A 16,865-nucleotide genomic window follows, 5' to 3' on the forward strand; every position below is an offset into this window, starting at 1 on the left:
TGGCTAAAAGATACAAATCTACTTTTTAATTCTAAAAAAGAGCAAGACTCCTAAACAATACCAAAATGAAATACAATCTTTCAAAACAACCTCATCTAGCAACACAAAAATTCTAACTGTAACCCAAACAAAAATTCTAAGTGCCCTAATTGACAAAAAAACTCAAATTTGACCAATAGAGTTTGCAAACCATTAAAATAACACACCAGGTGCTCAGATTCCCCCACAGACCCAAACACTAGCTGACCAATGATTCAAGACAAACTTTAACAGCTACCTTACCTTCTTTCATCCTTTCTATATGCCTCATCTATTCATACTAACCTAAAGCTTAACTCTCTACAATAAGGTAGAGAAATATGCTGCCAACTTTATGCCCAGGCTTCATCATTGCAGAACCCTGAAACAGCTAAACTGGTTAGAGCTGCACAGCTATTTAACCTACCCAAAAACTAATTACTGCACACAATCTTATACATTCACCAGAAAAAGGACTGGTGCTAAGCGATACTCCATAGCACTACACTGCAAGAGCAGATCTTCAGTCAGCCTAATAACTGACCAAGTGACTCGGTATAATCCCATAACATATCTAAATTCTGGGGCACAATCCTGACATATCTAAAACAGACCATCTAAAACTTTCCTCCTTCAAGCCTCACTAAAACAACACCTGAAGCATACATGATTGTGTACTTGCTTCTCACCTGGGTAACTCCATTTTCCTTCATCGGTTTATATACTTTGTCACTTTATAAAGTCTAGCCCCTTCTGCACAACAAACCTTTCTACCACACGTCATTTTCCTTCCTATCCTAATCCCCACTTTTCATTTCATTTTCTTTCTGACCTTCACACTTTATCAATCTACTTTAAATACTCTCGTACTCTCTTATAAAAAGGTTATATTCTTATCCCCAGTATCCTTAACTCATCAGATATACACTGCCTCTTCCTCTTCTAACTTTAACCGTTATTTGCTTACTGACTGTTTGACACTCCTTACCTCAGTTTAATTTATTCCACACATCTATACTGTAACCCTCCTTACCTATGTCTTATAAGTCATCTCCAATGACTGTTTGTTACATCTATTGCACGTGAACTGTTTGTATGCTGTATGTGTTACACTTGGAGTTTGTTGTTGTGTCTTTCAGCTTTTCCGGTTAGGGGTCGCCACAGTGGAACTCTGGCCAGCTAATGATTGGCAATAGATTTTTATGTGCCAAGTTGCCAGCTCTGATGCACAACCTTCAATGAAGGTACGCCCATTCACGCATGTCTCCACACAGAAGACGCTCTAGCTGAAAATCGAACAGGACAACATCTTACTGTGAGGCGACAATGCTACCGCAGCACCACTAATATCATGTATAATGTCACCACAGGAAAAAAAACTGTTCTGTCTTATATAGTGTCTCTAAAGAGCAATTACTTGTTTGTATCTAGATATTTTAAGAACCATCTATGTAATATATTTTTGTAAAAACATTGTTTTGTCATGAGTATCTTAAATATATTTGCTGAAACTTTCCTTCCCAGGCATCAACTGAAAATGGGCTTTGCCCTATTGGACTTTCATGGTCAACTAAGACAAACAATCAAACAAACAAACAGACTAATAAATAAATGTTATGGCAAAAATGCAGTTTTTAAAAGTGTAGACTGAACCTAGACATCCGGGATACTGTTGCAAACTTAATATAAGGCTGAGTATGTCAAGGAATGTGTTATATTAGACCATGTAGCCATGTTTCTTTTTTGAAAGCATCATAAGATCTGATAGTAACAGGGAAATGTTGTTTCCATGTTGGGTCAAATAAAGTCTTAAAAGCCAGTGAAATTAATAACCTGGAACATTTTCAAAAAATGTAGCTCACAGTTTTTCAGGGCACCTATTATAAAAAGCTATCGGATACATAAACATATAGGGTTGTTATGATATAATTTCTAAAATGGATTTTTTTTAAACAAGAAACATCTTTATTGAAATATCACTTATGACATAGGCAACCATACATTTATATAAATGAAAATAAATCATATTGACATATTTTCAGCTGCAAACATTATACATCACTTGAAACCAAGAAACCAAAGATAGGTGTATAAGAGTGGCAATAAAACACTAAAAAACGTCAAAATACCACTCACAGTAGCCAAACCTGGACCAAATGTAACAAACTTTATTCTTCCATAACCGATGTCAACCAATGTATAGATACACCAAATACAAGCGCTTTCGTCGTGAGACTTCATCAGAACTAAAATAAAATTAATTGCTCATCCCTTTTATAAAAAACAAATCAATTATACCCCAATTAAATCAATCAATTGTTTTAAAGTTACAGTACTCAATAGTAAAAAGCAGTGGTCAACCACATAAACTTGTAAATCTAGAAGTTCATATTAAAAACACATTAATACATCCCTAACATAATGATATTCTTTCTATCTAATACAAAGATAAAATAACTTATAAAAAGATAATAACACTTGTAGGGTTTAAAGAGGCACAAAATAATGTACCTGTTAAAGTTTAGTTGCCCTATACTTTAACTCTGGCCTAATACAAATGCGAATGTTAATTCCAGGAGCAACAGTGGCATTCACTTTAAGTTGCCATCTTATCTCAGCCCTTAACAATTTATTTGTACAGTCACACCCTTTAATGTGTTTACTGACCACCTCTAAAATACCAAATAGAAAAAAAGTGGTCTGGGTTCCCTTTAATATGTCTAAATAATGCGTTGTTCTCGTCACCCTTTGAAATATTATACAGGTGTACATAAATTCTCCTCTGCAACCCCCTTTCAGTTTTACCTATACAAAAATAACCACTTTGTTAAAAGTATTAGTGAACAGGTTATTATTAACGAGTGGGGTACTAAACAGGATAAGGTGGTTGAATCTAACCACCTGCAAACCATTGATTTTTCATATTCCATGGTGGTAACACACAGAGAGACTTCAAGTGTGGTAAGAAATATTATTAAAAAGAACTGGATTCTGTTCCAAAGCAACCAGGACTTGATGGCAGTTGTGGGTGAAGAACCAACTTTCTCCTACAAGACAAACAGAAATTTAAAAACCTTGTTGGAACATCCTGTTGTGGGTAAAAGCAGGACAAGCAAGGGAACTGTAAAATGTGGGGCGTGCGACTATTATAAGCATATTATAGCTACACCCACTGTCAGTTTAGGACTGAACAACATAGAAGTAAGCTTAGTGACATGATCTTGTACTACCAATGGAATAGTTTATGTCACTGTTTGTCAGGCTTGTGGTTATTTTTATATAGGTAAGACTGAAAGGAGGTTGCGGAGGAGAATTTATGAACACCTATATAATATTTCAAAGGGTGATGAGAATGATGCATTATTTAGACATATTAAAGGGAACCCAGACCACTTTTTTCTATTTGGTATTTTAGAGGTGGTCAGTAAACACATTATGTGTGACTGGACAAATAAATTGTTAAGGGCTGAGATGAGATGGCAACTTAAACTGAACGCCACTGTTGCTCCTGGAATTAACAATCACATTTGTATTAGACCAGAGTTAAAGTATAGGGCAACTAAACTTTAACAGGTACATTATTTTGTGCCTCTTTAAGCCCTACAAGTGTTACTATCTTTTTATAAGTTCTTTTATCTTTGTATTAGATAGAAAGAATATCATTATGTTATTAAATGATAGGGATGTATTAATGTGTTTTTAATATGAACTTTTAGATTTACAAGTTTATGTGGTTTATCACTGCTTTTTACTATTGAGTACTGTAACTTTAAAACAATTGATTGATTTAATTGGGGTATAACTGATTTGTTTTTTATAAAAGGGATGGGCAATTAATTTTCTTTTAGTTCTGATGAAGTCTCAGGACGAAAGCGCTTGACTACTTTTTTTGTACTTGGTGTATCTGTACATTGGTTGACATCGGTTGTGGAAGAATAAAGTTTGCTACATTTGGTCCAGGTTTGGCTACTGTGAGTGGTGTTTTGACAGATTATACATCACTTATAATCTTCTATGCAGTCATTATTAGTCAAATATTAAATAGCTCATTCAATTCCTGCCTTCCCTTAAACCTCATTCCTCCTCTAAAACATTATTCTGCATGTATTCTTCCCAAGGTTTCCATTTTTCTATGTAATTCTCTTACCCATTACCAAAGATCCTAGTTTAGGGTTCTTTCATTTCTCTTAGTATATTCACTACTTCTTGTATGGTTGCTTTACACTTTGATTTCCATTTTCTAGTAATGGATTTTTGTTAGTTACCAGAATTAAACTCAGCAACGCTTTACTATGTCTAGACAATTCTGATTCTATATTTACTGCTCAAAAAAAAAAAAAAAGAAAAAAGAAAGAAAAACATTTCCTTAGTTACACTAATTTGCTCACCCAGTATTTCTAGCAGAGTAGTCTCCTGGGAAGTTTTAAAGTCTGCCAACTCATTACACTTCCAAAAAATATGTTCTCAGTTATCTCTTTCTTCCTCATCACACCTCCAACTTTTGCAATCTACCTGAGGGAAAACATTTCTTGAAGTCTGCTTAGGGTATAAAATAACTATGCAAATGCTTCCAAGCAAAGATCCTAAATCTTCTAGAGTTTGTTGCATTTTGGGAGCCATGCATATATCCTCCCATTATTTCTTTGTGAACTGAGTATCCAGTCTCTCTTCCTAACTGAACCTCCTCTGATCAATTCCTATATTTGTTATGCAATATTCTATATGCCCCACTAAGTATCCATTTTTAACAGTGGCTCTGAAGAGATCTCTGACTAACATATAAAGCTATGTTAAACCCAGAGCTGTTGGACATGCTACACCTAAAGAAATCCCCAATCCCTCCTAGCTACCTTGTCACCACAATAAATAGGACATGCTGAAGGGATAGATTCCTGTCCCAGAGACTTCCTATACACTACAACAAGCTACCCATCTATGTTAAGCAAAGTTCCTCATTAGCATTGATGAGAGGATGGGAAATAGGAAAAACACCCCAGGAATCACTTCTGCAGCTCTGCTCAACAGGGGCACAGGAAATTAACTTTCTTGGGTGGTATAAGCCAGGAAACCTTGTTGGCTAGGCTTACTTAGGCCCTTGGGCTGATAGTCTAGTACCTACCTATGAACCTCTGAACCTATATAATTTTCAGAAAGTTTCATAAAAATATGCCAAACCATTTTGGAGATATGGACTGTTGCGTGCAAGGATCAAAGCTAGTCAAAATTATATAAAAGAGTACAGTCCTTTGTTTCTGAGATTTTTATGGTTTCTTAACAAGCCTAGATTGGCTTTAAACCATCACATTAGAGACTGGCCATCAGGTGGTATTGGTCTTCCAGATTTAGAATTCCATTCCTTATCCTCAATTGTTAAGACAATAATTTATTGGTTAAATAACAATTATAATGCCAAATGAAAAGATATTCAGGGAGGTATTTTGTGTAAATCCAATAATTTAACAAAATAATATAATACTAAAATAGCTACTAACACATTTCATTGGTTAGCAAAAGACTATTTTATAGAAAACAAAAACAAACCAGTTAACTCTTATTATATTAAAATGGTAATGACCTCCTTTAAAATTTAATTTTCAGGAACCCTGAATATAAAGCATGGATTTTACTTGTATTTCCAATTGCCTATACTCAAAATAGTATTAATACATTTAATTTAACAACGACTACATTTAAAGACAAAAACCTGTTCTACTGGTAACAATTACTAAACAATGAGAAGTTACAAAATCTTGACCATATCATTAATGACTTTGAGTTAAGCAAATACATGTGGTTAGTAATTCAAAATTGTAAACAATTAGTTGAACATAAGATTAATCTAATGCAGCCAATAGTTTAGAAATTCTTTCACCGCATTCATTGATTTACTCATTAGTCTAATGCACCAGAATAAAACTGAAAGGAGACTTCTATCTAAAATATATAAGGTCATTTATAAATCGACAGTATGTCATAGAGAAAGCTACTGGGATTATTTTAGACTTAAGAATAATATCACGAAAACCACTCCAGGCCACCAGTAATAAAATGAGACTTCATCAGATAAAATTCAAAAATATTTGTACTAACATTGTTGGCTAGGCTCATAAGGGCCTCAGGGATAATAGCCTAGTAACTTTCTATGACCCTATAATAATAACTCCCTAAGTGAAGATGATAAAAAACTAATACTCCAGTCTTCAAAACAAACTACTTCATCACTAAGGTGAAGGAAATTGTCTTGGAAGTTCTTACATAGAACCTTTATCACACCACATAAAGTTGAATTGATGTATAATAAAGACATAGGATGCTGCCGATGTAAATTAAATGTTAAAGCTGACTGGCAGAATATGTTTTATGATTGTAAAACTTAAAACATATTGGGATAATATGAATTCTGTTTTTTACAGTCTATTTTTAATGATAAATTTATGCTGACCAAATCTCTTATTTTATTTAATACACCTATTCCCACTTGTGTCACTAAAATAAAATCGCTCTTTTATGGACTATCTTAACATTAACAAGAAAAGTCATCACTAAGAACTGGAAGAATCAGCCACTCCTCCTATCAATGAATTTGTACACTTGGCAACTTAATTTTGCCTTCTTGAACTTATCATGATCAAGACAAGAACATCTAAAATCATCTCTTGGTATAATATATGGTTGAAATGCAAAGAACTGCTGTATAAACAGACTTTAATAACTAACCAACAATTACTCATCACATTTCTTTTTCTATTTAACAATCTTTGTTTTATAGTAGATAACATTGTAAATATATTTTTTAGTTGTTTATTATTGTTCTTTTATATATGCATATTTGTTTTATAATATTTCTATTATCATATGTTGTTTTGTTAAACAAATTCCTGAGGTCTAATAGTTTACCAGCAAGCAGAATTCAATTGCTGAAGAGCACTTGTATCCAGATATGCTTTGGTGGAGAGTGGGGGCATGCATTCCTGAGGGTACGGCAGGCTACACTGATAGCGGAGGGGCAGAATGAGCATGCTAATATAGACAGTGATACTTCCATTATACTTGTCTCAACCAGTTAGGGATTACCATCTCAAAAAATGGTTGCAGATATGTTGCTTACTCCCTTCCATCCTTGACGCTCATTACTAAAGGAAGCTACAGGCTTAGTGGTCATAGGCCAATAGGTCACAGGATTCAGCTGCTCTGCTGAGCCATGAACAATGCATTCAGGAATGGGTAACCAGATGATGATGTATACAGTGTAGACCACAATATCCTTCTCTCTCTGGAGAGACAGGGTCCATCTGCTGGGTCAAACTTGATTTGGTTGGGACCTCTCTCTTGAATAAGACATGGTTGTATTCCTGTAGGTATTTTGCAGGCAGACAGCTAACCAGAGTAGAATGTACACATTCTCAGAATCAAGCAATAAAAACACATAGCAATCCTTTGAGTTTTACCTACAGGAATACAACAGTGGATTACTTTGAATAAAGAGGCTTTTTCTTTTGTTTTTACCCGTTGGTCTTGGAGAGAACCAGACACTCCACCAGTTTGGACAGCCTATAAGGGGAACTAATCCACAGTAGGTAACTTATGTTTTGTATTACTCCCTTGAATAAGAGTAAATGAGAGGCTGCCTTGGATTAATGGTGACAAATCTGTAGACAATGTTAGTGGACAGATCACGAGGGCTCATAAAAAAAGTCATTAAAAAAGGGAAAAAAAGAAAAGTGGCATTGCTGAATGCACATCACCTAACTATTGAAATGTAGAAAATAAATAAATAAACACAAATAACATGTGCTGGAAAAGCAGCTGATATATCAAATGCAGTTTAATCCTTTTAGTTACTGAACTTGTGTGATATTGCTCTGCAGATATGGTAAGTATCTGGGACTGTGTTAAGAGCTTATACAAGGTTAACTGAACATCATATAGGTTCACAGGTTCATAGGTGTGTACTAGGCTAATGGCCCTGGAGCCTTTACAAACCTAGCCCACAGAAGTGCCCTGGCATTGTGCTGCCTGACGTTAGCTCCCAGTGCCTCTATCAAGTAGAGCCACTGGAGTGATCACCGGGGTAAACTTTTTATTTCCCATCCACTCATCAAGATTTCTTTTGAATAGGGCCAGTGAGGTGCTCTGCTTGACATGGAGTGGAAGTCTATTCTAGAGCATGGGCAGTCTCTGGGTTATGAACCTGTCCCTGCAGCATTTTCTGTTGATTGTGGTAATGAGGTTGAGGTCTCTAAAGCATGTGGTGTGGAGGGGTTGGGATTTCTTTAGATGTAACATTTCTAACAGAGCTGGTCAGACATGGCTTTGTAAGTCAAGCAGAGATCACCTCTTAGTAGACGATATGAGATAGAGAATAGCTGGAGTCTTTTGAGTCTGTCCATGTAGGACATGTGTTTAAGGCCTAGGATCCTCTTCATGAGGTACATTTGTGGCCTTTCCAGCTGTTGCATGTGACTAGTGAAGTACATGCCAAATGGGGCATCATACTCAATGACTGGCCTAATGAGGGAAGAGTAGAGAGATGATAACCTCTTTCTTCCTGGATGCAAAACCCTTGGTAATGATATGCGCCGCATAGAAGGACTTTCTGACCACAGTGGCAATGTGGTGGTCAAAGAAGAGCTTGCTATAAACCTGTGTCCCCAGATCTCTTATAAAGCCTTCAGTGTTCAGTGGGCTGACATCAATATGGTAATTAGTGGGAACTGAGTTTTTCCCAAAGGGGATGCTGATGCATTTTTTGGCATTAAGCTTAAGGTCATGATTTCAACACCAGCCATTGGTCTCAGTGAAGCTTTTCTGTAGGATGTCTACATCACTTAAGGAGTTAATAAGGGCTCCCAGTTTGCAGTTGTCTGTGAACTTAGTCAGCCAGAGTCCCTCTGTGTTGGCATTGACTTCTGAAAAGTAGATGCCAAACAGGAGAGGACCCAGGACCAATCCCTGTGGGACTCCACTCATGACTGGTCAGCAGTCTGACTTGGAGTTCACTACTTTCACACTGTGGGTTCTATCTGTAAGCCAATTTGAAACCCACTTAGTGATATAGGGGTTGATGCCTAGTTTGGTGAGTTTATCAATAATTCCTGAGTGGGGAATGATATCAAAGGCCTTGGCCAGATCGAGGTAGGCTGTATGAACTGCCTTCCCTCATCCGCAACTCTGGTGACTGACTCAAAGAAGTCAACCAGGTTGAGCAGGCATGATCCACCTTTCACAAAACCAAATTGCGTAGGGTCTAGAGTTTGGAGATTCCCTATATCCTTGTTAATTAGGTCCATGATGATGAACTCCACAGCCTTACATATCAGACTCGTCAGGCTAATGGGATGATAATTCCCAGGGTCTGTAGTCGTTCCCCCCTTTATGGAGAGGGATGATTGTAGCAGTACGCAATTCAGTAGGGACAAAGCCTGAGGTGAGGCTGTGATTGAACAGGGCACACAAATGTGGTGCCAGTTCACTTTGTAGTTCATGTAGAACACATCCAGGGATATTGCTGGGTCCAATGGAAGCTGTATTCTTAGCCTTGGACAACGCAGCTTTAACCTGTGCTGCAATAATGCTAGGTGCCTGGCATTCCTCCGATATTGTGATTGGTCCTTTGGGGGGGGAGAGGGGTAAGTAGACACTGAATCTGTCAGTCAGTATGTTGGCAATATCTGTTGGCTCAGTATAGGAGGTGTCATTGTGCAGTAACTCAGAGCAAACCTGGGTATTGCCATAGAGATTCTTGATATAACTATAGAAGGCTTTGTGGTTGTTATTAGTGTCTGCCACAATTCTGCCTTCATAGCTGGCTTTAGAGGTTTTGATGAGGGATCTCAACTTTTTGTTGAGGCTGATAACAGAGTTTTTCCAGCCTTGGGACTTCACCTTTTTCTGCAACAGTTTCTTCCTTCTGTTGTAGAGTTTATTAATGGCAGGGGACCACCAGATTGGCTTCCTTTTTTGGAGTAGAGCATCTTGGTTCTTTGGGCATGGCTAGTTCCATGCATTTATGTACTTGTTCGTACAGTGCATTGGTGTATGATTTGGCAGTCATGCATCTATTTTCCATTGACATGGGTTAGTCACGTCAGTTTTTAGAAGCGCAAAGTCAGCTTTGGAGAAGTTTTTCATGGTGGTTACCTTTGCGGGAGGTGTGGGTGAGATGTGGATTTCCATGGTGATTAGCTTGTGGTCAGATCTAATCAGGAAGGAATTGAGTACTGGTGTAGAGAAAAAGTTGCCCATGTTGGTAATAACCAGGTCAAGAATATTGCTTCTTCTAGTGGGGGTAAAAATGAGCTGGTTCAGGGCATTGAAACTGATGAATTTCAGGAAGCCCTGGGCCAGTGTATTGGTGCATGAGTAGTTTTCCCAGTTGATGGAGAGGTAGTTGAAGTCACCTAGTATGAGAGTGTTGGGTTGGACCCTAATAGCTTACAGGGTGCTTAGAAACATGGAGTGAGAGTCCTGGGACATAGTTCGGGACCTATAGCAGGCTATGACCTGAATCGCTGTCTTACCTAATGTTAGTTGTACTGAAATATCTCAGATGCGTTATGCTGGGCTACTAGTCTGGAGGTGTGCATATCCTTTATGAATATGGAGACACCACCACCTTTGGAGCTTTGGTCCATGTTCTGGGGCTGAAAAGTGTGGAATGAGTTATAGCCTGGTAGCACAGGGGTGGTTTCTGTTTCTTTAAACCATGTCTCCATTACAGCACAAATGTCGATGTTCTCCATTTTGAGGACTGCTTCAAGCAAGTGCATCTTGAGATTTAGACTTCTAGTGTTGAGCAGCATAACCCTCAGATTGCATTTATTTATAGCTGTTATGGTGGTAATTTGGTCTTTGGAACATTGCCTAAAAAAGGCACTATAGAGGTGGCAAGAGCCTTAGCCAGTATCCAGAAACCCAGGGGTGACAGATGCAGGCCATTTCTGGCAAAGCATCGAAGTCTGTCAATCATGTCATCCCAAGCAGACAGATACTGTATCCCCCTAGTATGACACTAGAAACTTAGCCAATTGGTGAAATCAATCATTTTCTGCTTGTACTGTGGTATCATTCTGGGCAATGGAAGGATGCTGCTCAGGGCTAGGGTCATACCTGCCTGGGCCACATAATCCGAGAGCTCCACCATGTATCTTTTCATGTAGTCCAGGGAAGTGCATCTCAGGTCATTCACACCCACATGGACAGTGACAGAGTCATACTTGTACTTGTTGTGGAGTGACCTTGAGTGGGTGAGTTATGTGTCAGATTCTGGCACCTGATAGACAGCTGACTGTTACCTTCTCCTTATTCAACCTAGTGAGTGGGACATCAGTGTGCCTCACTGAGTCACCTATGATTAGTGTATTGGGCAAGCTGTTTTGCCTTATGGGCTTAGGTTGAGGGGCACACTGTGTAGGTGAGATATGTGTCTTATGGTTTGTGCTGTGTTGTGGTGATTGAGTGTGTTTCTGCCTTGGAGGTCTCTGCTGTTTGAGTGGATTTTTAATGAGAGCCTCCATGAAGGTGGGTGTGTTGGTTTGTATTTTTATGTGAGAGCAGTGATTGTGGGTGTTCTGGAGAGCTATGTGTTGCATGTGTTGTGATGCAGGTGTTGACCTTCTCCTCTTGACCAGCTATTCCAGTCTTGGCTTGAAAGTGCATGACTTCCAATTTGGATATATAAGTGCATCTCTCACAAGTCTGAGGGTTGAGAGGTAAGAGGAGAGGGTTGTCTGTTTACATGAGGCAGCTGCTACACTGCCTCAGAATGCCCACGTTCACCAGGTTAATAGGAGAAAGCACAGGGAACTGACCTTTAGACATGCCAGGAGGGATGGTCATTATTACTGAGTACTGGAGCTGTTTCCTTATATATTCCTTTTACAGATAAAATGTCAGTCAAGGTGTCTGAATGTGTACAGAGCACTGCCAAACACTTGAGAGGAAAATAATACGTAGACCCTGAAAATTTAAGGATGAAGTATTTAGGCAGGTATTCTGAAGTTAGAAAGAAATCAAGCAGTACTTACTAAAAATAAAGAATTAGCTTGTCAAGAATGATGAAAAGAGGGGAGTGACATGAATGGCTACTGCCTGGCTACTACTAATGCTGGTCTCAGCACAGCTTCACTCTGTTGGGATGCAGTACTCCTTTGATATAACAATGTGTACACTCTGCTTATGTCTATGTGCTGGGCTACCTCTTCCCAGATGTTATTGCTGTGTATAGTAACCAATGACTTTTATGGTCACTGAACAGTGGGCAGACCTCACTGTCCATTAGATATTTCACCAAATGATAAAATAATGCAGTGCTACCAATAAGTCTGCTGCTTACACAGTTACCACATGCAGTCTGCTAGGCAATAAATAATATGACAGCGCATAAAAAAAGACAAAAAAAATTTCTTCTGTTTTCCTTGCTTTTAAGTGATCAGCTCAGAATACAGAATAATGTTGTAATGGTTAGACTATCATATAAAATGGAAAAGAACATCAGCATTCAAACTCCATGCACACACACAAAAAATCCACTCCCCTGTATACTCAGAGATTCACATAAAGAAGGGAAAAAAAGATGATCAGTTTAACTAGCACATTCATGAAGTGACATAAACTATATTTTCCATTCAGACCACAGGGGCATCTTTAACATACAGTAATGTACACGTACCCAATTGAGTGACTTCTCTTCTTTTACTGGTGAAACTTTGAACCAGAAACAAAATCCATTGCAAAAGTAGACAGAATATTAAAACAAATTTTAAGTTCAGTAATTGTTTAACATCAGTAATCTGTATTTTTATTTTATTTGGATTTGTTTTACGGGGTAGACAGTGATCAGAGTTACATAGGCTGAGTGGAATCAAATCTTGCTTCACTGGACCACATGAAACAGTTTGCTAACAGCAATTTAATCCTTTAAACCAAATGATGCACCTAGACTGCTATCAGTGGCATATCATTAGTAGAGTATTCCAGTTTTATTCTCTAAGCAATGTTTACACTGAGGGTTTCATTCTTGGTGGTGATGAGAGGGAATAGAGCACATCAGTCATGGGCAAAGAAAGCACTCATGCACATTTCAGCATGATGCATTGATTAACTATGGTATGCTGTGAACAGTAGTTTATGGGATACATTTCAGTCATGACACTAAGTTCATCTCCTTAGACATGTAGACAACAAATGGTGGCCTGGCATTATTACTTATTCTGATTAGCAATAGTTGTACCAACATTGACATACTCTACAAATTCAGTTATACAATTAATAAGCTAGCAAATGAAATATATTACAATATCTGTTTCGTTAGACTTGTTATAAATGAATCCTGTTTGGCATCTACTTTTCTGAAGTGAAAGCTAATGCCAAAGGCCGCTCTCTGGCTAAATTTGCAGATGGCTGCAAGGTAGGAACAATCATTGAATCCCCAAATGACTTAGCCATCCTGCAGTTAGGTTTGTCACAAATCAGCATTTGATGCCAAAATAATGGACTGAAACTAAATATCAAAAAATGCATTATTGTGTGATTTGTGAAGTCATCTACCCCAGGGAACTACCACTATGACACTACACCCCTAAGAGTTGACCCAGTTGTTCAGAATTTAGGAATTTATGTGGACAGTATCCTAACTTTTGACCAACATGTGTCTGTGTGGACAGTTAACTAATTTTTGACCAACATATGTTTGGGTCCTTCTATATTTCACAGCTTTTACACACAGGGATTGTGTCTAGATCTAAGGATGTCATTTTCTACCATTACCCAGCCCTTATTAGGCTAATCACTCAGTATAATGCCGCTATTGGCATGTATCTGTTGGGACACATGCAACAACTGGAACGTCAACAGAGATACCTTAGTAAAAGGCTACAAGGTCTAAACAACATATCATACACGGACCAACTCAAAGCCCTTTCACTATACTCAGTATCCTACAGACTGCTAAGACGTGACCTATATGTGACATGCAAGACATCCTCTGACCCATTACTGATGGATTTACTACATATCAACAAGTCAAATGGCATCAGAAATACAGGATCTAGGCATCAAAACCTCTTCTGCAACATCAACAGAACAGTTTACAGAGACAGATATATTTTGCAGAGGATACTGTTGCTGTGGAATAGATTCCCCATCCACCTAAAACAAAGTTCATCCCTGTCCATATTCAAGTGAAACTTTGATGCCAGTTGTTCTCATCAGGGATAATATGTAATTATCATCCATGGGATGGGTAAGGCAAATCTATTACCAAATTAAATAGGTTATTTTGAGCACAAGAAGGGAAATTGGCTAGGCTTGAAATGGCCCATAGAGACAGCTTGCCTTGTACTTACCTATGAACTTATGAGCCTATGAAATAAATAAAGAACTACTGATTTAACAGAATAGCTGAAAGACAGTAAAAACAAACAGATCAGTCTTATGCTTAACTTAAACAACAGATGTAGTCAGAGTTATGCATACCATAGATTTACGAGGAATGTATGTTCAAGGCTTTGCATAATTTGGAGCTCTCTGAATACATTGCGGACTTCATCTCTCTCGATGCATTTCTGCTTATTCATATATTTCATTGCATACATTTTCTTTGTGTCTCTCTTCTGAACAATGCATACCTAGTTTAAAAAAAGTCAATGATTAATAAAAGGATGTTCAGTATTAAGTTTTTTTTTTTTTATGAAATGACATTGTTAAATGATATGGGCAATGCTAAGCAAAATAATATTCTAAGCACTAAAAATATAAGCTATAGCTATACTTTTTCCTCAAAGGATTGCACGTGGGTACAGCAACTATCAGAAACAACTGTTAGCATGTTAAAAACTAAGCCTAGCATTTTCTAATTCCCACTAACTTATTTTAATAAAAGAAGTGAAACATAGGAAATGGAAATGCATGCATCAACAAATGAAAAAGTTAATTACAGTAATTAAAACACTGCCTTGGACCAGTGGTTTAGCAAGCAAATTCTATTTTGTACTGAAAAACTCAGTGCTACCCCCCTTGGACACCTGGCACTTAAAAATGGACACATCTCTCAAAATGCTGCCCTGCAAACTCTTAATAAATGCAAGTAAAATGTTCAGCTGTTCCCATAAAACTATTAAAAATATTCACAGGGATTCAATAAACTCTGTGTAAGCTTCATGCAAAGCCTATGTGGAGTTTGTGTTAGTGCGTTGAACAGCAGCTCTAATCTCATAGCAAAGCTGCTCTTCATGCTTACACAACTACAAGAGATGTTTTGTGGCCATCAACAGTGTTGTCAGCCAGGAAACCATGCAGATCAGCATGAACACAGAAAGAACATGCATGCAAGTTTGCCAGTGGGCAAACCCACTCAGTAAGACTGTGTGGATAGCCACAATGACTGCCGTGGTGAAGATATTGCAATAACAGCAGTATTAACACATTAAAGAAAAGTGTATCCAGTGCAATGTACACTACAAAGATTATTTGTAGAATAAAATAATAGATGGGGGGTCACCAGCAAGGGCAAATACAATTAAAACATAGCACTAGGCAGAGAAAGTGTGCTCATGAAAATGGACACAGGCATGAATGATAGGCACGAAGAAAGAGGAAGAGGGCTTAATAAATATGGCAATGTACCCAATATAGGATATTTCAAGCTATGTACACTTCCAAGACAAGTCAGTAGCATAACATTAAGCACATATGTATACAGCACGGTATGTACTGCTGTTTACACCTCCTGTGTGCATATATTTATATCATTACACAGGATAGTATATATGTGACAGTCACACAAATTTGCATGTTAATGGCAATGAATTGTTGTGACATGAACACTGACATGCTCACTGGAGAGGACATTTAGCAAGGACGGTATACACAATAAGGGATATGTGCATATTGAGAAGATCTGCAAAATGAGTCGTGTCAATATTACTGAAATGTTAGCATACCTCTGAACCAGTCATGGATACATAGCAACAGACTCATGGACAACTGTAGACTGAAGCAGACACAATCATGGACTATTTTAAAATACTAACACCATTAATCTGTCACGCTGACAGAATATGTGAGTTTAAGTTATTACACATGTTCTGCAGGAATATACACGTACAACTGTAATGATTGTCAGTATTCTTTAACAGGAATTCACCACCCCTTCCCCAAAAATGACCTATTTTGGAGGGTTTATGAGGGATAGTGTTAAACCTGGAGTTGAAATAAGGGGCAATCCTGGCCATTTGAGAGGTTTGCATGACATATAAGCCCAAAACCACACCTGTAAGAATCAAACCCCAGGACATCAATGTTGTCAATGAGGAATGTATTTACTGGGTGCAGCACAGAAAGATGCATCTTGTAGAACACCTTGAAGGGAAATATGCACTGTCAAATCCTAATGGGTATGCATCTGAAAGAACAGTTTTGTACAGGTGGCAAGATGAGTGGGAGCTCACTGTGCCAAATGTGATACACTTGACTAAAGCATCCCTGGTTAACATAGGTATCAACCATATAGATACCAGCACTTACAAACAACATACTGTTATGAATGGATTCCCTACACACAGCTGGGTATTGCCTGCGTCTGTCATATGTGATGTCAATTGATATTGTCTGAAGCACCTGCAATTGTTGTGTGAATTAAGATATGATCTGTTATAATGAATGGTACAGCAGTATGTGAGACTGATGGCAATGCATCAACTATGCCCATGTGCACAGAAACTACAGCAGTACAAATTCTAGTGTCAATGAGTGAGGAAGCTGTCACTGTGATATTGTTCACTTACAAAAAATACATGGGACACACTCGATAAGCACCTGTCAAACCTCAAGATATGTTCCACACAATC

The 16,865-nt window shown here is 37.9% G+C and overlaps 1 protein-coding gene across 1 annotated transcript in view; it reads right to left on the bottom strand.

Moving 5' to 3' along the window:
- LOC122788672 (serine/threonine-protein kinase 32B-like) overlaps nt 1–15,974 on the bottom strand; it is a 197,830-nt gene extending 181,856 nt beyond the window's left edge. Inside the window, exons 1-2 of the mRNA XM_044055568.1 lie at nt 15,960–15,974; nt 14,494–14,645 (exon numbers count right to left, since the gene is read on the bottom strand). Of these exons, the coding sequence (XP_043911503.1) occupies nt 14,494–14,645; nt 15,960–15,974 (167 nt within the window). The remainder of the gene's footprint in view (nt 1–14,493; nt 14,646–15,959) is intronic.
- Between the last annotated feature and the right edge of the window lie 891 nt (nt 15,975–16,865).

This window comes from Protopterus annectens, chromosome 14.part0, assembly GCF_019279795.1.
Source record: "Protopterus annectens isolate FY-2018-M chromosome 14.part0, PAN1.0, whole genome shotgun sequence".
NCBI classification, from domain to species: Eukaryota; Metazoa; Chordata; order Ceratodontiformes; family Protopteridae; genus Protopterus; species Protopterus annectens.